Source organism: Elgaria multicarinata, chromosome 9 (assembly GCF_023053635.1).
Source record: "Elgaria multicarinata webbii isolate HBS135686 ecotype San Diego chromosome 9, rElgMul1.1.pri, whole genome shotgun sequence".
NCBI classification, from domain to species: domain Eukaryota; kingdom Metazoa; phylum Chordata; class Lepidosauria; order Squamata; family Anguidae; genus Elgaria; species Elgaria multicarinata.
The window spans coordinates 87,805,269-87,829,078 of record NC_086179.1 but is presented as its reverse complement, the minus strand read 5'-3'; the positions used below and the strand labels follow the sequence as shown (position 1 = coordinate 87,829,078).

General features: G+C 41.1%; 2 protein-coding genes across 2 annotated transcripts; one reads left to right on the top strand and one right to left on the bottom strand.

Annotated features, from left to right (window-relative positions):
* Window positions 1-1,300: 1,300 nt before the first annotated feature.
* HSPA14 (heat shock protein family A (Hsp70) member 14) lies at window positions 1,301-13,882 on the bottom strand. The gene is made up of 14 exons (XM_063134282.1): window positions 13,807-13,882; window positions 12,878-12,958; window positions 12,694-12,776; window positions 12,061-12,109; window positions 11,043-11,136; window positions 10,843-10,933; window positions 10,014-10,118; window positions 8,388-8,549; window positions 7,843-7,998; window positions 6,820-6,922; window positions 4,735-4,950; window positions 3,778-3,951; window positions 2,588-2,658; window positions 1,301-1,867 (listed from the first exon to the last, which is right to left on the bottom strand). Exons 1-14 carry the CDS (start codon window positions 13,861-13,863, stop codon window positions 1,789-1,791), a joined length of 1,521 nt encoding a protein of 506 aa, XP_062990352.1. The 5' UTR covers window positions 13,864-13,882; the 3' UTR covers window positions 1,301-1,788.
* Window positions 13,883-14,168: 286 nt separating this feature from the next.
* CDNF (cerebral dopamine neurotrophic factor) lies at window positions 14,169-22,839 on the top strand. The gene is made up of 4 exons (XM_063135021.1): window positions 14,169-14,292; window positions 19,067-19,194; window positions 19,356-19,497; window positions 22,435-22,839. Exons 1-4 carry the CDS (start codon window positions 14,169-14,171, stop codon window positions 22,611-22,613), a joined length of 573 nt encoding a protein of 190 aa, XP_062991091.1. The 3' UTR covers window positions 22,614-22,839.
* The last annotated feature ends 971 nt before the right edge of the window (window positions 22,840-23,810 follow it).

The following is a 23,810-nucleotide window of genomic DNA, read 5'->3' as shown; positions in this document are numbered from 1 at the left end:
GGGGGGGCGTGCGATGTCGTCCAAGCGCGTGCGATCTTGCTCATGACGAGAGTTTTATGCTTTTTTCCCTGTTGGTGGCACTGAAATTAGTGTGCGCCTTAGAATCGATGGCGTCTTACAATCGAAGAAATACGGTATTCCATATGTGAAAAGTAATACTAGAGTGGTGCAAGGGAAAGGGCAACCAGGCGCAGTCCAGAGAAAAGCATCTGTGGTTAATTCAAAAGGAGAGTTAAGCATGTAAACTGTGACAGGATTTAAAAATTCTTAACTTCAGCTTGATTATGCCTGCTCTCAAGAATTGCCTATGGTGAATGCTGAGGCAGATATGAATGAGCTGCTGAATGTTAGCTGCAGGAGGAAGCAGTAAGGTGATTAAAGGTGCTGCTGATACCAATTTATTTAGAATAATCCCTCCAAACCAGGAGAATAGGCAGTAAAATGGCCAATGCAGTTCACTGTCCTGCATTGAGCAGGGGCTTGGACTCAATGGCCTTGTAGGTCCCTTCCAACTCTGCTATTCTATGATTCGAAGTATAAAATGATGCATGTTGGAGCAAAACCTCCCAACTTCACATATTCACTGACACTGAAGGGATCCAAACTGTTGCTGACTGACCAAGAAAGAGATCTTGATGGTGTAGTGAATACCTGGATGAAAATGTTGTTCCAAGTGTGTGGCTGCTGTGAGAAATTACAAATTCCAGGCCGGGCATAATTAGGAATTAAAAACTCACCAGGGAGGTCTGCAGAAGACCCTGCCAATGAAGCCACCTGCGTGCTATTTTCTTGGTAGAAAGCTGGGTGCAAATCAAATGAATATATAAAATATTTTCCCAATGTAAATCTACTTAAGGACTCAATCCTATCAGGATTCCCATCAGCCTCTGAACTCAGAGGCTAATGGAAATCACATATGCAGAGTGTCCGAGACAATCTTTGCCTCTGGGATCATCTCACTCTGCAATTTAGCTAGATACGTGTTTCTGGCTGTCTAGGCTGAGGTGTCGGGGTGGGTGGGAAAGGAAGTAGGATGAGGAGGCCGCTGGATACGGCATAAGCCAGCTTCCCAAGGCCCCTCTACTCCTCTCTGTACTTGCATTTGTGAGCTAGGAGAGGCAGCCAGCATGGTTCCCTCCATGCCAGCAGGGAGGGGCAGGGACCTCAGATCCAGGAATCCAAAATGCCTTTACTCCACCCTCACCACGGTGTCACAAGATTGCTCTCATGGATTTGGTGTAACAGCAATAAAAAAAAAGGCTTTGAAACCAAGTGCTACTAAACATGCAGTATGGAGTGATCAATATAAAACCATGTTTTATTACTATTCACATTAACAAATACTCAAGTTATCTCCAATGCACACTGTTCACAAAATAATTATTCCAGTTGAACAACGCCACAAGTAATGTAGCATACCGTAACTATTCCCATCCAGTAGGGATAATTTCAGTTGTTTGAAAAACCATTTTAGTTTGCTTTGGTTGAAACCTGGTAATATGATTAGTGAGCGAGCTGTGTATAATACACCCTTACGCAGTTCTCTCATGGATTTAATATTGTTCATAGCTCATTATTGAACGCATATCTTTTGTCAGCTACCTCTTTAAAAACACAATGAACTGACTTTACCACTTTCAAAAGATATGTCTGCAGACTCTGTATTCGCAATGCTTCCTGGTGATAACTGTATTGTAAATTATGGCATCTTTCAATTAAAACCTTTTAAAAAGTTTTTAGTTTGAGGAAACAAGTAGCCACGAAACCACAGAACCTTCCAAATTAAGGCTATGATGCCACTTCTACAGTAATGGCTTCACACTTTCCAGTATCTTGATCTGTGCAGGTAACATGTAACGATCCATCCCTAAGAAAAGAGAAAGATATTTTTAGGGTGCCTTAAAAAAAGTCTTAAAAGACCATCTGTGTGTGAATAAATAAGGGTTGTTGTTTTTAATTCTATCACTATGTCCCGGAGCGTGCTATAAGAGGGGCTGAAGTGTGTGCATCTACCATTCTATGCCTATTCAAAAAGGAAGGTCCCATCTAGCATTGGTTCTCTTTTCTCCAACATTATACGAATAGCGACATCACCCTGCGAAGGAATAAGGCTGTATTGGGATTCCCTGATGCAACCAAGCTACGGCTGACAGGTGTGGGAAATCCCAGGAGAATCTCTGTTGTCCAGAAAGCATGGTTCAATCTGCAAGTCTTAACCGATTGGGCAAAGAGAAGGGCAGGACCCCAGAAGGAAATAATAAAAGGCTACCCCAGGATAGCAAGAAGGATGCCTGCCCACTGGTCAGGAGAAGGGTGGAGAACCAAAGTGTCCCTGCTGTTTCAAACATTTGGAAAACATTCCATTTTAAGAGAGAGTAGAACTGAACATAAAGATAACAGTTGTTCTTTAGTTCTTCCTTAGGGTATGAATGTCTTATCTACGGATCTATTTATTTGTTGCAACATTTTGAAAATATATACAACTACCAACAGTTCCAGTAGAAAAATCATCAAATCCTTTGAGATACGTATTTTTTATGTAGTTTACTGCGCTGAACCTGAGAAGTAATGTTTTGATTTTCAGTACCTTTTCATTGTGAGAACAGTTAGTATATCATGCAGACCACCTTCCTTGACATCTAAATCCTGAAGTACAATCTGATTAAAAGAAAAGAAATAAACATTGAGATGCTTTGTTATGTGCATCCTATTTTAGCAAGCTGGACAACTGTCAAAGGGGACTGGATTTTACATAATGACCAGGTTCAGACAACACGCTGCTGCTCAGGGTGGATTATTTAACTTGAAGTGTCCCTGGACAAACCCTGCTCAAAGGTTCTGTCGTGCAAACCTGGCAAGTGTGGGTTATACAAGCCTCACATAACCCTGTTTAACTCTCACATAACCCATGCTCACTGGGGTTACATACGCAAAACCCACAGTAGGCTGGTGTGTCTTCCGAACAGCTTGAATATATTCTGCCTTACCATGTATGAAGGCTAAAATATAAAATTCTATAACAAAGTGTCAAGGCAATTTTTTTTAGGAAAAGGGGTTTGTAAGGACGAAGTTTGCTTTGAAATATATTCCGCTATTAGGCTAATTTTACAAGATCCCAGTAGCCTACATAATATCAACTCTGTATCAAAGAGTGCTATATGCATATTATTCTTCCCTTAATTCCTCTGATTTAATTTCCTGCCATTTCTGCTCTGATAAACCTTTACACAGATTAATAAATAATGGGCTGGCATCAAGTTCTCAAATTTTGAAGTGCCACTAAATGCTTACTTCAAAAACCCCTCATTCATTCAAAACCCCATTCATTAGGAACAGCAATGAAATATTAACACATTAAAAGTGAATTGCACAAAGTACATAAAATATTTTATGGAACTGAACAACCTTAAACATTACATATTTAGTTCAGATTATTTAATATTAATATTTAAATCATATGTTCTATATTTAGTTTACATTTCTCTTAAAGAGAGTAAGTTAGTAACACTATATTTACAGGGGAAGAATCTAAATTTTAAAAATTGGGTCTTTGTCAATCCTGATCTACAAATACTTGAGGTTCTACAACATTTATGAAATAAGGAATTTAAGAGGGAAGCACGTTAATTTCCTATTGGCTATACAAATAAGATGTGCACCTCTGAGGTCGCAACCCTATGCACATTTACCTACGAGTATGCCCCACTGAATACAGTGAGACTTGCTTCCAAGTAAACATGCATAAGATTGCACCATTAAAAACATGTTTTTCTTCACCTGTGCAAATCTGTCATCCTCTTTTACTGGTTTTTTTTCCAGAGACTCATATAATTCAAGACAGACAGAGGAGTTGCTTCCTGGGGCTTGTAAAGTGTGCTGCCTTCGAGCTGGCAAAGGAGTTCCTGATGGGAACACCACCGTGAATTTATCACCCCCTGATTCATCCATTGCCTAAGAAACAAGAGAGATTTGCAGTTTCAGCACTTTGCAGAAATAAAACCAAATGTGAAGGCATCACTATTCATCCCAGCTTATTTTTCACAACTGCAGACTATATATCAAAGATTGACCCTTATTGGGGGGGGGGGAAATTAGATTTTCAGTAAGTAGATTTTGAGAAAGTATCTGTATTATGTTAGTAGTAAAATCATACGTTCATTAAAAGCACTTTACTAATCAGATGATGGGATCAAGTAGTTGCTCCAATTTAGGCACATGTTTCTTAAAGATATTTGACCAATTTATATTTAATGTAAAAACATGAAATTAAGGATTATGGTTTGTAGTACAGGGATATGCCTATATAGAATAATACTGGAGTCTGAAGACCCCTCAATGTTAATTCCTGTGGCGTCAATAAAGAATACTGAATCATTAACACCTTATCTTAAGTGTGCATTAAAAGAAGATAGCTAGTACGTTAAATACGTTTTCATTATGTTTGGATCACTTAGACCCTTAATACTTTATACATAGCCTCACCACCTGTTCACTTTAACTGGGGTCCAAGTGACCCTAAACCCTTTTAGGAAAACCCTCGCAGTCACACACACTCCAAAAGACACACAATATAATAGTGGAAGATACTTTACACATCTTAGGAACGCTACCCTTTAGTGTAGGAGAAATAAGAAATGGGATAAGATGAGAGGGGAAACATTAAATAACCACAGAGAAGTTACGATCCCAAAAGCACAAGACGGTTAAGAACTAAAGCTGTTCTATTAATCTTACCTTGACTAAGATATCTTTGGCAGAACATTCGACAGACAAGATCTCATCATCCAAAAAGGTGCTATCTTTTCCTAAGAGGATCCCAGCTTCTATAGCAGCCCCAATGGGAATGACCTCATCTGGCGGAATAGAGTTCAGCAATTCAACAGTGGGGAAAAGTTCTTTGATCAACTGCTGCAGTTTTGGGATTCGAGCAGATCCACCGCAGAGAACTACCTAGAGGACATTAAAGCTCATTAAGTGATGTGGTGGAGGATGCATCTTTCTTTCCCTCTACCACCTGGTCTCCATGCAGGCCATGGAGAAAATGAAGCCCATCCCTCAGATACATCCCAACCCCCCGCCCCGCCTTTGCCAGCCTGCCTGATAAAAGTCAGTGTTGTTGTTTTTAACTAGTTTGTTAAGGGAGTAGTAGCCTGCATTTTTATCCTGGCTGTGGAGGAGGCTTCCTCTCCATTACAGCCAGCATGGAAATACAGCTAGTAAAAAAACCCTGTAGGCTAGTAACTTTGTAGGCTTATTTATCTTTTTTAACTTGTAGGCTTATTTAACTTTTGTGAACCGCCCAGGGAGCTTCGGCTATTGGGTGGTATAAAAATGCAATCAATAAATAATAAATAATAATAAATAAAGCGTTAATATGACATCATCAAAACTTTTTTGGGGGGGAGAGTGCTTTTAAAAAAAAAAAACAGTTTCCATACACTTGTAAGTGAACATTCAGATTACTTTCCAAAATCTTTCTCAAACAAAATATTTTGGAACATTGCTTTTCCAGATTAATCCTGGAAGGTGATATGCATTCTAAATACTGTAATGAAGGCATTAAAAAAATCACATGTGGAGACTGCACAGAAATTCACGATTTGGGGGAAGAGATTCTTATAAATTTTTATTTATTTATTTATCGCATTTTTATACTGCCCAATAGTCGAAGCTCCCTGGGCGGTTCACAATTTTTTTTGAATTCCTCTTGTTCTGAGGTTAAGCAGTTAGATATTGAACGTTGTCCCCAACTGCCTGAAACTCATTGTAGAACAAAACAAATTATGTTTTTATAGGAACAATAGTGACCAAAAGGCTGGTACTACTGAAGCCAAAATCCCACTCTGCCCCCATATTTGTTCAAAACGCTGAATGATGGAAAGCAGACATTATACAACTAGCTGCCTCTTGTACTTGCAGCATTTCTAATTTTGACTAATTTGGTAGCATAGAAGTAATTCTGGAGTAGTACTTAAGTGCTCTATACCAAAATGATGGGCTCATACACCAAGCAGGATATTCCACTATGGAAGCGATATATAAAAGGCAGGAGCCACACTACTGCTTTAGAGTGATATTGAAGTGCACTGACAACTGTTGGGGCCCATGACACATCTACACCAAGCAGGATATAACACTATGAAAGTGGTATGAAGGTGGTATATGGTATGTGTCAATAAGCCCCAACTGTTGTCAGTGCACTTCAATACCACTATAAAGCAGTAGTGTGGCTCCTGCCTTTTATATACCACTTTCATAGTGGAATATCTGCTTGGTGTAGATGAGCCCTTTGTCTACTTATACAACAGCTCAGTACACTAAGTACGCATGATCATGTTACTCAGGACTCCACTCCTCCTACTTGTGCTACTCATATATACAGGAGGAGGCACTTTTATATACATCTTGTTTCAAAAGGGTGTGTTCTAGCAAAGAGATGCTTATTTATACAGTTTGGTTGTTGCAAAGTACAGCTCGGTTCGGACAACTGTTTTGAGACTTCATCAACCATGATTTATGAAGTCAGGAGCAAAGTTGGGGATAGACACTCCTCCCTAACCCCTTCCCTTGAGTTCCCTAGTTTGGATATAATGGATAACTGTGGCTTCATACAAGCCAGAAACAGCTCTGAGGTGGTCAAGCGGGGTGGGCTATAGCGGAGTGTTTGGCCCCAGGATTCATCTTATGATTTATAAACCATGGCTTACTTGAAAAATCATCTAAATCAGGCCAAAGTATCAACTACTTTGTGAATATGCTCAGCATACTTTCTAACTATGCTTCCAAACAAGACAGTAAAGAACGTTATTGTATCGTTACCTTATTGATATCGTCTGCTGTAAGTTCAACTTGCTGCAATAGTTTTTTGATGGCCTCAATGCATTTGTTAAAAAGTGCAGCGCAAAAAAGTTCAAATCTGCCCCTATTGAATTTTGTTAAAAGCAAACACAAAAAATAAACACTTATAATCCTTATTTGCTCTTCTGCAAGGAAATGTTTATTGGGCAGTTCCAACATATGTAGAAGCCCATGATACTGTAATTACAGCAGTATCCTCTGCAAGGAAAGTGAAGCAGATCTAAATAATAATAATAATAATAATAATAATAATAATAATAATAATAATAATTTATTTCTTACCCACCTCTCCGATTGGATCGAGGCGGGGAACAACAGCAAGCATAAAATACATAAAATACTGATTAAAAACATGGCATACACTATTTAAAAACATCCTAAAAACATCCTAAAATTCGACTGGATAGGCCTGCCGGAAGAGATCTACTTGTTGCTAAAGCACAAGTATGATCACAAACATGGCAGCATGCTATATATCCTATTTTTTATTAAACATACTTAAAGCATGCGTAAGACTGTATTTATACCCCATTGTTCCATCCCACCTTCAGAGCAGCTGGCAATATTATAGAACAAAATAATCAGAATTAAGAGCAGCAGAATAATGACAGCCAATATCACCAATAATAACCTATATGTGAAATCAGGAGGCACTTTCATAAAACACATCTAAAGAAGGTTGCTTTAAGTGACGCTTAAACACACTTTCAGAAGTAATCTGCTGGATCTCATGTGACAAGAGAATTCTATAGTCTAAGGTGGCAGTCCAAAACGTCTGGAGGGTACCAGGTAGAGTAAGGCTGGTCTAGATGCTACCAATGAGAAGATCCTATCACATGAACCCGTCCTCTGCACTTCAGCCAGCAGAAGCATAAAGAACAAGGCCTAAGATTGCCATCCAAGATACTGGAAGGTTTTCTCAAGAAAAGCCAAGGGGGGGGGGGGAAACTGCACATCCAGAAATTTCATAATGTTTAGACTTACCTAGAAACGTTACAATCAAAATCCAGACCATCGTACAGGGAGTCAACAAAGCAGTTTGCACTTCCTAACGTCGATAACGAATGCTTTGCAACTTCAGCACTGTTCATTAGCTTCATCATGGCCCTGGCGTTTCCCCGCACATCATATTTATAGGATCTGCATTTTTTTTAAAAAAAAACTCATTAACAATTACAGGAAACATACTCTGTAATACTAGTGACCGCTTACCCTAAAAATTATAAAAATTGCCTGCTACAAATTATCATGTGCTTCAAATTCAAAATATAAACATTTTCTGTTGCTAATCTTGAAAGTTGAAAGTGTATGGTTAAACGGAAGAGAAGAAATTCTTTTAGCATATATTCATGAAGCATAAAGCCAGAAGCTCAGGATCTAATTCTAAGCATGTTTAGACAGGAAAAAGTCCTACAATTCCCAGTATGCCCAAGGCAGCATGGTTGCCGTTAATAGGCGATTAACAGTAACCATTCCATATTAGACATGTACAAAGCACTATGTGTTGTTTTAGATTCTAGAGTACCTACCTCTGAAATTCAGATGCTAAATGTTGTGCTAAGGCTTCTGTGAAACAAATTCCGCCTATACTGTCATCTGTGTTGGTAGAAAGAACACGATACAGTCCGCTGTTGACTTCTATAACTGTGATAGAGAGGGATGTTCCTCCAAGTTTGTACACCAACACATTGCTTCAATGTACAAAAATAAAATTAAAAAGCAAGATCAGTATGCGTTGGACTCCATTACCAACCTACTAAAAGCCATAATTCCCAGGAGCGCAATAATGATGTCTTATGAACTCCATTTCAAATAAATAAAATAAAAGTCTGAAATTTCATTTCCTCGCCTCTGACATTTGGTTAGAATTCATGAGTTTAATCATTCTGTTGCAAAGGACCCTGATTTTCTTATTTACAATAGAGACAGTCTAGATAAGAATGTGAGAAGCGGAGGTCCATCGAGTCCAGTATTTTGTTCACACAGCAGTCAACCAACTACTTGCAGGAAATCCACAAGGAGAATACAAGTGCAATAGCACTGGCTGCAGTTTCCGAAACCTCTTCAAAGACAGCCCAACGTACAACGCATTGCACTAATCTAATCTAGGTTACTAGAGCACAGACCACTGAGGCTAAGCTATCCCCATCCAGTTAGGGTCGCAACTGGGCTGGCAGAAGGCACTCCGCACCATGGAGGTTACCAGAGCCAGGTGTACCCCAAGGTGTGCACCTGCTCCTTCAAAGGGAGTGTGACCCCATCCAGAGATGGTTGTATGTCACACCATCCACCAGCAGAGGTTCAGTCTGGTCTGGATTGAGTCTCAATTTATTGGCTCTTATCCAGTCCATTACTGAGGCCAATCACCTGTTAAGCACATCTAGTGACACATCTACCTGACATGAAAAGCAGAAGTACAGTTGCATGTCATCAGCATACGGATGACAACGCGCCCCTGAGGAACCCCACACTGGAAGCTCCATGAAGCCAAGCCATATCCCTCAAGCACCAACATCTAAAAGGACATCCAGGTGGGAGCGGAATCCCTGCAAAGCAGTGCCTCCAACTCACAACTCGGACAGCCACTCCAGGATACCATGACCAATTGTGGAATATCTACAAAGAGTCACTTCTCCTGTCTCCTTCCCGACACATGTCATCATACAGGGCAGCCAAGGCAATCTTAATATAAAAATTGAGACTGAAACAGATCCGGATCCAGAAAACCAATCTCATCCAAGAGTGCCTGGATCTGATCAGTGACCAACTACTCAAGAACGTTGACCAGGAAAGGGGTCTACGTAAGCAGCCTATAATTATTCAGATCTCCTGGAACTGGGGAGGGCTTCTTAAGGAGTGGTCATACCAATGCCTCTTTCAGGCAAACTCAGAAGGAGGCATTTATTCATTCCTTGGCCCAACTAGCAGTCCTTTCCCTGCTAGATTTCACCAGCCATGAAGGGCAAGGATCCGGCGTGCAACCAGTCACATGTACCCTTCAAAGCATCTATGTCACACCGTTTAACACTGAAGCAGTAATACTATGCACATTTAAGAGTGAGTTCCACTGAAGTTTAGTTCTGTGTAATCACATTTAGGATTTTATTGCAAAAATGTTGTTTGAAGACAAAAGATTAACAAGCCTATATCATTACCTTTTTCCACTGGGTGAATCTTGCCCAATTCCATAAGCTAGCAGAACTGCAGATGGTTCATGAATTAGCCTAAGAACATTAAGCCCAGCTGCCACAGCAGCTTCTCTGTGATAAAGACATGATTGTTACAGATCAGTGTGTCATTTCATACTAATATCTTGACTCAATATATAACAGTGAAGCTGCTTGTCTTGTAATGGTGTATAGCTGAATCAAAACAATTCACTTGCCTCAGTCATTTTTCCCTCAGCACCATACTGTGTTAACACTGCACATATTAAGCAAGCCAAAGATAGATTGTATTTCTAAAACCACATAAATGTCATGACAGGAGAAAGAGGTGCAGACACCAGCCTTCAGCAGGGTTTCCAGTCTCAGTTTCCACTGAGGATTGCACACAATGACATACCATAAAATGGCTACATAAAATCTTCTTCCGTGGTAGTTATGAGTTGGTTGTCTATCTTCTGGCCACACAATGAAGGATATCTGGGAATCTATTCCAATTTTACAGATGAGAACTACTGCTAAGAAATACTAACCCACTCATGGTCACCAGTGTGTTTACCGTTGAATGGGGATTTTGAACCCAGATTTTCCAGTCCAAGGCAAATACCGTATTTCTTCGATTCTAAGACGCCATCAATTCTAAGACGCACTCCATTTTTAGAGCTGTTTATTTAGGGGGGAAAGTGCGTCTTAGAATCGAAGAAATATGGTATGCTATTCGCTGGTTCTGATGTTTCAAATTCCTGAAAATATGCTCAAAAAATGAGCTTGTGAAGTAAAACGTGTTTAATAAAAATCTACCTAAAAACTATATTCTCACCCAAGGGCATTCTTCTGGTTCTCTCCAAAATCGAATGGTACGGTAATAACAGTGTCATTGACATCTGAGCCCAAAGCAGACTGAGCAGTTTCTACATATGAAAGAAATAGTACAATGCTTAAAAGCAAATCCACTTATAGAAACATTTACCATTTTTTCAACTGCGGGAGGGGGACAGACAATACATTTGAGTATTCTACCTTTCATTTTACTGAAGATCAATTTTGCAACGTCTTCTGGGGAAACAAGTTTACCATCTATTTCATAATTAAGTTTTCCATTCTTCTCAATGACCTACAAATTAACAGAAATACATAAAATATGAATCTCTCTTGGAGTATCTGTAATTAAAGTTCATGCAAGTTTCCTTTTATCAGAGAAGAATATTTACAATGCAAATAGATTCTAAGATTTGGTACAAAAATATCAGCGAGATTCAATTAACAATGGCTTCAGTCACTCTACATAGCACGAGTCAAGAGTCTTTTTACAGCATACATACTGAAGCATAACAGCATGTAAGCTGTGAGAGTCCTCAACGACTCCTAAGAATACAAAAAATAATACCGCCCTAAGAGTTTTGCAGCTCTCAATGGCTTTAGCCCATTATACCAGAGAATAACTCTTCTTTGTGAACTCAACTATCCACATAATCTCTTGAGATCAAAATTATATCATGAAGTGAAAGCTGTAAGTCTTTGGACATGGCATTTATATAATGACCCCACAATTAAGAACTCTTCTCCTGGAAAGGTTCACTATTTGGGGAAAGCAGACAAAGGGTTTCAATTCCATCAAGTTTCTGAACATTCTGAGGCTGTTGGTATTTATTGTTCCTATTGGTATAACAGTTTTCAAAGTTTTATCCTGGATTTTTGTGTGTGGTGTACCATGTTGAGTACACTTGAAGGAGAAATATATTTGCTTCAATAGAATTATTTATTTTGCTCCTATAATTAGAATGCTGATCCTTGTCAAACCAAGCCATATTTCCCTACTAATAGTATATTTTAACTCATTACTATAAAACAAGTCCCACACAATACCATTTGTTGCCACAAAAACATCCCTCTTCCACAGGCAGCATCCCATGTACAAAAAGCATTTCTGAACAATCTAAGAACAGGAAAGTTGTAGAATTATAAGAAAGAATGCTAAAAATATGGGGGAAATCAATCTTGTTTCTGGGACAAAAATATGAAATAGATTCGTACTTACTGAACATTTACTTTCTGCAATATACTTCTCCGCCTGTGGGTCTCCAGAACTGTTAAACAAACAACATTGAAAATACTTTAAAATATTAAACTAAAAGATTAGATTATTATCTGCATATTTATCATATGGGAAGCAGTCTTGCTTCAGTCTCCAGTTTAAGCATAGTAATAACTCTGTATTTTAATCTTATATCAACTTTGCTGTGTGGTTTTATCCTGGTTGCGCTTTTTATACTGTATTTTGTAATTGTGTTTTAACCTGTTGGGTGTTTTATTGTGGTTTTAATTTTTGTGAACCGCCCAGAGAGCTTCGGCTATTGGGCGGTATAAAAATGTAATAAATAAATAAATAAATAAACAAACCTTCGGAGTTCTTATTTCTAAGTTGTGGGGGGGAAATCAAATAACTGAAAAACTAAAACAAAATAATCTACTTTCCTGACAACCACTGATGATTTTTGTTATACTGAGCAGTCCTGTTCAAACAATAGGAACTATGTTTCAAGAGGTAGGTTTTTTCAGATTTTAGTATCTTACATTTACTTGGAAAACAAGTCACTTTTATTTAACAATTCTATTGTGTAAATCAGTCCATGCAAAATCCCAAAATGAAGTCCAGTGTTATTTTCAATACCTTCTCCCAAGTATTTGCTTCACTTTCACGACTGTATTTGAAAGATTTCTCACTCTGTTTTGTTTTGCTGCCAGACCAACAACCTGCACAAAGAAGCATTTGAAAAGATCTATATTGTTTTATTTATTATAAAAGATGGACACTTTTTTTCTTTTGAAAGTTTCTACTGGAAAAGATAAATTACCTCTTCGTTTTCTGAAAATGCAACGACAGCTGGAGTAACTCTGTCACCAGCATCATTGGCAACAACATCCGCACGACCATCCTGAACAAAGATCAGATTCAATTGTTGAAGACAAAGATCGGACAACAATTTATTGACAAATGAGGCACAGCAAAGTATACCACCTCAGATGCTGTTGGGAGCATCATGCTGTATAAAAGACCACCTTCCAGTAGAAAACTAGGACATTGGGGACAAAGGTTCTAGCCCAGTATAACATAAGAAGAGCCCTGGTGCTGGATCAGACTAAGGGTCCATCTAGTCCAGCACTCCGGCCAGGGATGAACAAGCAGGACATTGTGGGCTCTCCCACACTAGAGGCCTTCAAGAGGCAGCTGGACAACCATCTGTCAGGGATGCTTTAGGGTGGATTCCTGCATTGAGCTGGGGGTTGGACTCGATGGCCTGTAGGCCCCTTCCAACTCTGCTATACTATGATACTATGACATGGTGCAACAGCACCCTCCCACCCATGTTCCCCAGCAACTGGTGCACACAGGCTTACTGCTTCGGATACTGGACATAGCACACAACCACCAGGGCTAGTAGCCATTGATGGCCTTCGCCTCCAGGAATTAATCCAACCCCCTTTTAAAAGTCATCCAAATTGGTGGCCATCACTACATCTTGTGGTAGTGAGTTCCACAATCTCCTTGCAGGGACTCGCCCGCTTGCAGTCTGAAGTCGATATAGCTTCAGACTCACCTCGTTCCCCTGGACCGGGCTTTAAACGTAAATGCTTTGGGCTACTCCCCGTTCCTAAGCCCCACCCAGCTGCTTTACCCACTACACTGCACTACCTGACCCAACGGGCAGCTTTTAACAAGCAATCCACCGACAGGCTCCATTATTGCTATGGGAAAGACTAGCCCCCTCCCCCCCCCCTGCACCTTGTAAACAGCAGCGCACGCGCAGCTGCTGCCTAAGTGGACCCCGATGGCCGCCATCGATCCGCCGCTCCGGCTCGCGCGCCTTCCTCCCCACAATGCACCCCGAGGCAGCCGGTCCCTCCGCGACAACCAATCGGCATCCACGTTTCCTTCCCAACCGGAAAAAGAAACCCGCTGGAGGATGACAGCCAATCGAAACTGAGCTCGGCGCAGCGTCATCGAGCATAGCAACTGAGGCAGATTTTCCCCTGCCCTGACTGCGAGGCGGCCCGGAGAGCGCTGGTCCCAAGGGGCGTTCCTTGGTCCGAAGGGGCGTGGCTTTGTCTCTCGTGCTGCGGGGGCTGCTTGTGGTCCCTGCAGCCATGTTGCGACGGCCGCGGCCTCGTGGCCAGTTGTACCGTTGCTCCCTCGCAGCCCTCACTGTCGTCGCGCTCTGCCTAGGTCCCGGGGCTGCTTGTGCGAGGGGCGCAGAGGCTCAGTGTGAAGGTGAGGGAGCTCCGTGCGTTGCTGCTGAGCGCGGCACGGCCTAACCCCGGCTGCTATAATTAGAGAGCCGCGTGTCGTGAATAGCTGCTGCTGCATGGCATGCGCGGCCATCTCCGCGGCTTCCCTCCCTTGCCTGAAGCGTAATATCTTGCAGCCTGTGCCATCCGTGTGAATGCAAAGTAGAGAAATCATTTCCCTCCAAACTAACACCTGGAGGGAGGGAGGCAAGGTGGTGTTTGTTTTAGAAACTGACGTTTTTATAAACTGTATTTTTATTTTGCTTTTCCAGCCAAAAAACGCTCACAAGTGCAGCATGAGACCGATTCACACAGTCATTTTATTCCCTTGTTGTGGCCAACATATATTTTTTTTTTCTGTGAGTAGTGTGTAGCGTGAAGTCGGGCTGGAGCTGATACCCAGGGCTCATCTACACCAAATCAAATTGTTATTTATTACGGTCGCAGACCAGCAAAATCAACACCAAAACAAAGGATAGATAAAAAGTGACATAAAAACAAAATACAGCTTAGTGAGTTACTTCTCTCAGAAGGATTGCAGCGTTGCATCTGCACCAAGCAGGATATTCCATTATGAAAGCGGTATATAAAAGGCAGGATCTACACTACTGCTTTATAGTGGTACTGAAGTGCACTGCAGGAGCCACACTACTGCTTTATAGCTGTATGGAAGTGTACTGCAGGAGCTACACTACACTGTAAAGTGGTACTGAAGTGCACTGACAACTGTTGGGGCCCATGACACATCTTCACCAAGCAGGATATAGCACTATGAAAGCGGTATGAAAGTGTTATATGGTATGTATCATGGGCCCCAAAAGTTGTCAGTGCACTTCAATACAACTATATCACGCAGAGAGTTAATTTTACGAATCTCCTCCAGCAGGCCATTCCACAATCTGGGGGCGACAGAAGAAAAGGTCCTCTGGGAAACTGATGTCAGCCTAGTTTTAGCTGACTGAAGTAAGTTCACCCCAGAGGACCTGAGTGTGCGGGACGGACTGTATGATGAGCCCCCGGTTCCTAATTCAGGTCAGAGTAGCCTAGAAAGCTTGAACTGGGATTTTAAATACCTCTGCACAGCAGTATAAAATTTGGACCACATGAGATCAGATTCCAGACCAACAGTAGGCCATTCCAAAAAAGTCAACTTATATGCCACTGTTAACTATGAATAAGGACATGAGCTTTGAACAACTGTACCCTTATTGTGCAAAATTAAATAAAAGGCTATTTTGTGAGGCATACTCAGTTCCCCTCAACATCTCTGATATCCTTATAGAGCAAGAAGACTTTGGAAGATATGAAAGGGCCTGTTCAGAAGACTCTTGCATGAGTTTATCAAATTCATCTATGGTTTCTTCAGCTTTTGAGTGGCAGGAGGAAAGTGGAAACATTCTTAACAGAAAGCCTGCGGGAAAGCTGCTATTATTGAAATGCTCCCTTCTAAAGATTTCAGCTGGATTCATTATTGAGACTACAGTCCAAAACACACTTACTAGAAAGTAAGCCCCACATTCAAGGTAGTGCAACTTCTGAGTAAACATGTCTAGCATCGAGCTGTGAATCTTGGCCTGTAACACTGTCAATTATTTCTAGCTGTAAGCTATACATCGGCAGAAACAAATTACTTTAGATTTCAGAACAGATGTAGCATACAACAATGAGCATATTTTGGTGGTAGACTGCATCTAGAATTTACCTTTTTAAAAAAGTATAAAGGGAAAGTCTATAATCAGTGGGATATCATATTTATGGAAGGATATTCATGAGTAGAGATTAGTGATGCATTAATTCATAGCTTCACAAACCAAAGTATTTAGTTAAATTTGAATCAACCTTTCCATAAAACAATGCTCAAGGTGGTTAACAATAGTAAAATACAACATAAAATACTGCTATGCTGATCAGTGAGAGGTTTTGGAGGTTCCAGTGCTTACCCAGGATTCAGTTTCCTTAGAATGAGTGTGGTATAGCTTTTCTGTGATAATAATGTATATTTGCACATATATACAGAATGAACATAAGAAGTGGGTTCACAGCATTAAGGCTCCCAACAGATACCTGCTTCCCATCAGATGTCCAAGAGAACCCAAACTGCCACAGGGTTTCCCACAGAGAACAAAATCAGCTTTCTGCCTCCTTTTCAGATCCAGTTCCAGCACAGGCTGCCTAACCTACAGATTTAGTTTGTTCTCACAAACCTCTGGATTAGTACATTCCTTAGTGATGGGAGGGAAAGGTAAGCTCCCTTTCAGAACAGTCTACCTAGGCTATTTCTGAGGACGTCTGCCAGTTACTGACAACAGGGAATCTGCCAGGCTAAATTTGCTCAACAGGTTTGACACATTGAGATTATTATTGCGTTGGGATTATTCTGAATAAAAGATCAGACTAATCCCAAATCCATAACAATACAAAACAAAAACAGCAAAGAGTCTCGTGGCACCTTAAACCAGAGGTGGGCAACATGTGGCCTTCCACATGTTTTGGCCTAGAACTCCCATCAGCTCTAGTCAGCATAACCAATGATGGGAGTTCTAGGCCATAACCTTTCATGGACACTGCCCTCGTCATCAAATATGTGACGTGTTAACCTCAAATGGCAGATATGTAACAACAGAACATAAAAACAGGTAAGTAAAACATCAGTAAAACAGATAAAAACAACAGCCAGATGAATAAACTGCAACATTTACAGTGATTTAAGAGTCAGCTTCTAAGGCCAAAGGACAGTCTGAATAAAAATGTATTTGCCTGCCCGCGGAAGGAAATCAAACAAAGGCGTTGAAAGGATTCTCTTTGTAAAGGGTTCCAGAACATGGGAGTTAGCACCAGGAAGGCCCTATCAAGTACGACAATGGAACCAGTTACCTAGGGAGGTTGTGGGCTCTCCCACACTAGAGGCATTCAAGAGGCAGCTGGACAAGCATCTGTCGGGGATGCTTTAGGGTGGATTCCTGCATTGAGCAGGGGGTTGGACTTGATGGCCTTGTAGGCCCCTTCCAACTCTGCTATGATTCTAAGTTCCACCAAAGGCACTTCAGATGTTGGGATCTGAAGATCCTAAAGCCCAGGCAGGTTCATATGGGCGAATGCAGTCTTTTCAGATATGTCCCAAGTCAGGGCTTTGTAGGTCATAACTGGCACTTTAAATAGTACTTGGGAATGGGCTGGTAGCTAGTGAAGCTGTTGTAACATTGGGGTTGCATTCTTTTTATAACCAGTCAAGAATCAGGCTGCAATATTCTGACCATTGATTGAAATACTGTCTCATTTCCTGTAGGTGGCATAAGGGCATTACAGAAAAACTGTCTTGCATATTTTGAAACTTTTAAGGAACTGTTTAGCAGAGTGGTAGCTTTGCAGTAAGGTGTATTGCCACGTACAGGATAGGCCTGGATCTTTAACAAACGTCACTGAATTACCGGAATTGATTACAGAAACATAGTTGACCGTGAAGATGATGGATATATGGGAAAGGTGAAGGCAGGGGAAAGAACCTGTTTTGCCCAGTGAGATTAAAAGTTGAAAAGACACAGTCAGAAAGCTGAGACATGACTTGAACAATTGAAGTTAACAAGATTCAGTCACTAGAGGTCAAGAAGCCAATAGATCTAGATAAGGCCAGGCATCCAACTTTAGCGAGTTGGTGTTGTATTTGCCTGACACCAGAGGTGAGAGTTAATTACTGTTTGTAGTGACATTACCAAAGGTCGCTGCTTTTCAAGCCAGAATGAATGGCTGTAATGCAGAAGAAGCTTACCCAAATGAGAAAACCTTCAATAAAATTATGTAGTATCCGATATTGTTTACTGTAGTGCATTAAAATAATGACAAAAATGCATTTCTTTCCAAATAGTTCTTGCAAAATTTCGTTGCTGCCCCTACAAAAGTAGTCACTTCATCGACACCTTCTAATGGAAACAAATCAACTATATTCTATTGTGAACCAATGGCCCTTCTTCAGCTGTGTTAATACAGATATGGAAACAAATACTGAGAAAGATTCTCGCTTTTCCTAGAACTACAGACAGGGAACTGGCCTGGAAAAAATAGTGAGATATTTCTAAATACTCTTTTGTCCTAGTTTCTCTTTGGCCTACCATATGGGAAGAATTAACATTTCCACTAATATGACATCATAAAGATGCATATTTGTGGAGAATTTGTTGAACCTTTACCCACTAAAGACCTAATAATTTCACACACAATTTTTAGAGGGAGGTTAATCTGTGGGGCGACGGGGGGTGGGGGAGGATTGGTGTGTCTCTCCAATGCTTCTCCCAACAGTGACATCAATTTATGAGCCAGGGAATCATACTTTTCTTTTCTTTTTTGCACTGGAGGTGGGTATTGTTTAAGCTACTTTGGCCATCACTGACTTATAAGGTTCGCAGTAACTGCAGGGTTGTCCCAGAGGGAAAGGGTATTTGCGTTTCTCTGGAATTTTATTCCTGTTTGCCGTTGTGAGCTACAATATTTTCATAGAGGCATGGGAAAATACCAACAGCTCCTCGATGGGACCATTCCCAGATCAGATGTCCATATGCTGCAAAGATGGTGAGCAGTTCAAGAAAGAAAGACCTCCTCTTAAAAAGAAACCCAACTCATATTGTATGCAAAGTTAGCCACTTTTATTTTTATCTTTCACAGTCAACTTTTGCTTTTTCATGGGCCCATCAGTTTTATTTATGCATTGCATAGGTGTGTGTGTGTTTTAATATTTTTTTGTTTGTTTTATTTTCTTTTTACAGTGTGTCAAGGTTTTTTGGAAAGATTTTACAGTTCTTTAAAAGAAAAGCATTCTGATTTCTCAATGGCTTCTATAGAGAATGAATTAGTCAGGAGTTGCATGAATGCAAAAGGAAAAGAAAACCGCTTGGTACGTCCTTCTTTCTGTCTTTCACTTGTCTCAAATACTTAGGTTCAAATGACTCCAGCTGTGAAAGTTTGGGGAGGGGGACAGCGAAGCGGGGATGTCTCTTACCCAAACCATACTGAATTGCTATTGACCACATGGCTCCTTTCCCCCCCCTCCTGTAGTGTTATTACATTGGGGCCGCCAGCGATGCAGCTACCAAGATACTTAGTGAAGTCAGCCGTCCAATGAGTGCTCATGTACCTGTGTCTAAAATCTGCGAGAAGCTGAAGAAAACAGACCTTCAGATCTGTGAGCTTAAATATGGTATGATGAAATCCACATGCAGAACAAACAAGAGCAAACTGAACATGGCCACTCCGTTCATGGTGGCCACTTTTTTTTGCTTTTTTGCTTTTTGTTCTTATATTTGCCATCAGCTGAAGGTCACTCAGTTGTTGTTTTTTAAAAAAAACACGTTTGGAGGTTTTTGAGATCGTGTTTTTAGAGGGTGCATTTTACTTGTTCATAAACAGGTCATATTGACATTAGAGTGACCAGATACAAAAGAGGGCAGGGCTCCCGCAGCTTTAACTGTTGTGATGAAGAGGGAATTTCACCAGGTGCTGCATGCATACAAATAACACCTGAAACTGCCTTTTCTATACAACTTAAAGATACAGGAGCCCTGTCCTCCTTTTCATATGGTCACCCTAATTGACATGGAATTATGATTTCAACCTTTAAGAAGTGCTGGCCACAATCTCTCTCTTTTTAGTGGATGATTCATATAGTTTTCTACTTACCCACTTCTTAAATGACTGGATCTTTTAAGGAGAGTATGTGAGAACCTTTAATTAATGTTTTTGAATTAAGTATTAACAACAAACCAAGTAGTCTGAATAAAATTCATTTTCCCTAGTCAGGTTTCATCGCTTTAGTATCATTCATTGGTGTGAGAATTATAGTTTTGATGAGAGGCAAAAGCATTCTACATCATCAACTCAGGCACTGCCAGGCACTCCTTTGCAAGCGGTTTTTATGCAGGAAATAAAATGGCTGCTGGCCAGTTTCTCAGAGTTGTCATCACCTCTGAGCCTTCAGTGGTTTAGGAAGTGAGTTCTGTTAATAAAGTGCTTCAAGGATTAGCCTGTCCATGTAAACTTAATTTTGGCAAGGGGGGGATCCTCTTTAGGTCCAAAGCCATAGAAAGAGGGTAGCCAAGTTATTAATGTACAAAAACGATGGGTTTTCTACATGTTACACAGCGTTTAAGTGACAGTACCACTTGATGAGGAGCCACGGGCAATCCTAGCTTTATATTGAAGTTTGTGTATTTTCAGTTTGCAAACGTAAGTTGGTATCTTATACTATCTATACCACTCTTATATGTAAGTAAAAATCTTAAGGCTGTTTGTCTTAAAATAATCTCAAATTCAGTGCTTTATAAGCTCCAACAAGACTCCTGACATGATTTGGAACCCTACATGTCAGACCCTACAACGTGGAAGGCTGTGAGCCAACCACAGGGGCAGAGGCTAGTAAGGATGTCCTCACTTTGAGTGGCCAAGTGTCCTCTTTCACAGAAGACAGTTCCCTTTGATGGACTGTCCAGTCCAGGTTTGGTATAAAGAGAAAGAATTCTCAGAAGGGAAAGCTGGGCCTTGAAGTTGCCCATCAACAGCACCTGGACAGCAAACTGAACAGGCAAACAAGCCATTAGGGGGGATTCCACACGTAGTACTGAGGGCGCTTCCATGCGCCCCCAGTGCGGCCCCAAAGCGATCGTGTAACTTGCCTGGAGAAGAGGCGTCCTTGCCGCCGCCACCGCCACCCACCTACCTCCGACCCGGCCGGGTCGGAGAACTCGGCGGAAGAAGGCAGGGTGGAGAGCGGAAGAAGCTCTCCACCCCGCCTTCTTCTGCCGAGCTCTCCGTCCCGGCCGTCGCAGCCTTCCAGATTATGGTGAGATGTACTGTACTCCTATTGAAATCATAACAATAATTTCTAAATTTGCATCTTTACATAACTTAGCATCTGCAAATTTTATGCAAATCAGACTCCTCTTTTGTCCTCTTTTGTGGTGATGTCAGAAGTGGGCTCCTATCTCCCCTTAATTAGCTTCTAACTGTGTGAGGCTTGAACACCTGAATAGGGCTAAAGTCACATACAGATCTTCAAAGGTTATTACTCAGGTTAGATAAATAGAACCTTCATGTTCAGAGGTGGTATAGTAGATACACAATGGAGGATGGGCTTTACCAATATGCTTTGCTTAGGAGATTCCATGGGTATCTGGCTGGCTATTATTATTAGTATTAGTATTAGTATCCCGCCTTTTGCCTAATACTGGGCCTCAAGACAGCCTTACAAAGTTTAAAACATACAGTGTGTGTGTGTCTGTGTGTGTGTTTAAAAAACACAACAAAATTATAAGTCATTAACATACATGGGGGTGGGCAGATTATTCTCCAAAGGCCAGCTGGAACAAACAAGTTTTAGCCTGCTTCCAAAAGCCCATCAAGGAGGGAGCCAGTCTAGCTTCCCAGGGAAGAGAGTTCCAAAGCACTGGAGCAACCACCAAGAAGGCCCTCTCCCATGTTCCCACCAAGCGCGCCAGTGAAGATGGTGGGACTGAAAGAAGGGCTTCTCCAGAAGATCTTAAAGCACGGGCAGGCTCATAAGGGAGAATACGGTCTTTCAGATAACCTGGACACGAGCCATATACGTTCATTTGAAAGAACGTATTCTCCCTTATGAGCCTGCCCGTGCTTTAAGATCTTCTGGAGAAGCTCGCTTGGTGGGAACATGGGAGAGGGCCTTCTCGGTGGCCGCTCCAGTGCTCTAGAATTCTCTTCCCGGGGAAGCTAGGCTGGCTCCCTCCTTGATGGGCTTTCGGAAGCAGGTTAAACCTTTTTTTTCCAGCAGGCCTTTGGAGAATAATCTGGCCCTCCATCTATGTTAATGTCTTGCAATTTTGTTGTGTATTTTAAACGTTTATGGTTTTGTCCCCACCCCACCCCATGTGTGTTTTAAACTTTGTAAGGCCTCCTTGAGGCCCAGCATTGGGCAAAAGGCGGGATACAAATAATAACAACAACAACAATAATAATAATAATGGGAGGCAGTCATTGGCATGCAAAGTGGGAAAACATTTTTTTTGTCAGAGCTTGAGCTTTGGGGTGAGTGGGGACCTTATTTATTTAAAATGGAGTAAATAAAAAAATAAACCAAGCATATGATGCAGATTATTTGTTGTTACAGAAAGAAAACTTGATTTAACATCGACAGATCTCTCTAAGATGAGAGTGGCTGAACTGAGGAAGATCCTCGATAACTGGGGAGAAGTGTGCAGAGCGTGCATCGAAAAAACGGATTTTGTGAACCTGATCCAAGAGGTTGCACCAAAACATACAGCTGCAACTTCTCGAGCTGACCTCTGATGGAATGGTGCCTAATCTAAGCACATGCCTCTTTACTCCATGGTGCTACATCTCTCAGCACAATGAAGTCATGATTTGACGTAACTAACACGAATAGTTCCAAGGAATTTGCTATAAGTAAATGCTAATCGAAATTCAAGGTCCTTGGAAGTGGCAAAGTATAATGAGAATTTAAGTAGAAAGGAAAGACTGGCAAAATGGATTATTAGGAGATAATGACTTCAGATAAACACTATGAAATTTGGCTAAGTGCGTGTATGTCTGTCTGTGTATGTATGTGTATCTTGGGCCACAGCTAGACCTAAGGTTTATCCTGGGATCATCCAGGGTTCGCCCCTGCCTGAGCACTGTCACCTAGATGAACAGGTTTGACCCCTGGACGATCCAGGGATAAACCTTAGGTCTAGCTATGGCCTTGGTGTATTTATATGTGTGTGTATACACACACACACACACACACACTTGCAGGAGAAGACTGGTGAGAGGGAGGCTAATGACAAAACCTCCATGAGGAAACACATACAGGAGAGAAGTGTAATCCCCTTCAACGCAATCCCCTTTCCCAGTGTATACACAAATGAGAAAAATGTTACTGCTGCTTTTACAGGGACAATACTGACTTGCATGGTGGGGGGCAGGGATCTTCAATGACTCAGACTTTTGAATTTATGAGGAAGTGTTTCATTTCACGCTGACAGAGCGGAGGGGCTACACCAGAGGGGTGGACAACTGATAACATCCTGCAAACCTCCACCCACCATTGCAAACAGCATATAGCATTAGGCATAAAAGGAAAAAACGGCTGTATAAAGACCCCATTTAAATCCTGAAAATAATCCAGAACGGGAAGAAGCGGTAAATCACAAAAGAAAATGCCCCATCTGAAGACACCCTTAGTTTCATCTCCCACCTTTCTTTGAGAAGTTCATGGATTTCGCAGAATCACATATGCACAAAACAGATATAATAAATTAATATGGAATTACAGCAAACAGCGATCATCACGTGGAGAATTGGTTTGGCACTGTGAGCTGTGGTTTGTTATTTACTTATTCAATTTGTATCTTGCCTTCCTTCTAAGAAATCTGGGGTAGCAAACATGGGGTTTGAACCCAGGACTCCTTGGTCCAAGCACAGCATTCAATCCACCATAACTCCCTGGCTCCCTCTTTGACAATCGCAGTAGCAGAGATGAAA

Coding starts and splice junctions, on each gene's coding strand:
- HSPA14 (XM_063134282.1), bottom strand. CDS start 13,863: ATGGCGGCCATCGGGGTCCACTTAGGCAGCAGCTGCGCGTGCGCTGCT. Junction 11,137..12,060: donor TTGCAGAAAGTAAATGTTCA/GTAAGTACGAAT, acceptor GTTAATTTGTAG/GTCATTGAGAAGAATGGAAA. Junction 10,119..10,842: donor AACCAGAAGAATGCCCTTGG/GTGAGAATATAG, acceptor TCTTTATCACAG/AGAAGCTGCTGTGGCAGCTG.
- CDNF (XM_063135021.1), top strand. CDS start 14,169: ATGTTGCGACGGCCGCGGCCTCGTGGCCAGTTGTACCGTTGCTCCCTC. Junction 19,195..19,355: donor AAGGAAAAGAAAACCGCTTG/GTACGTCCTTCT, acceptor CCCCTCCTGTAG/TGTTATTACATTGGGGCCGC. Junction 19,498..22,434: donor GATCTGTGAGCTTAAATATG/GTATGATGAAAT, acceptor TTGTTGTTACAG/AAAGAAAACTTGATTTAACA.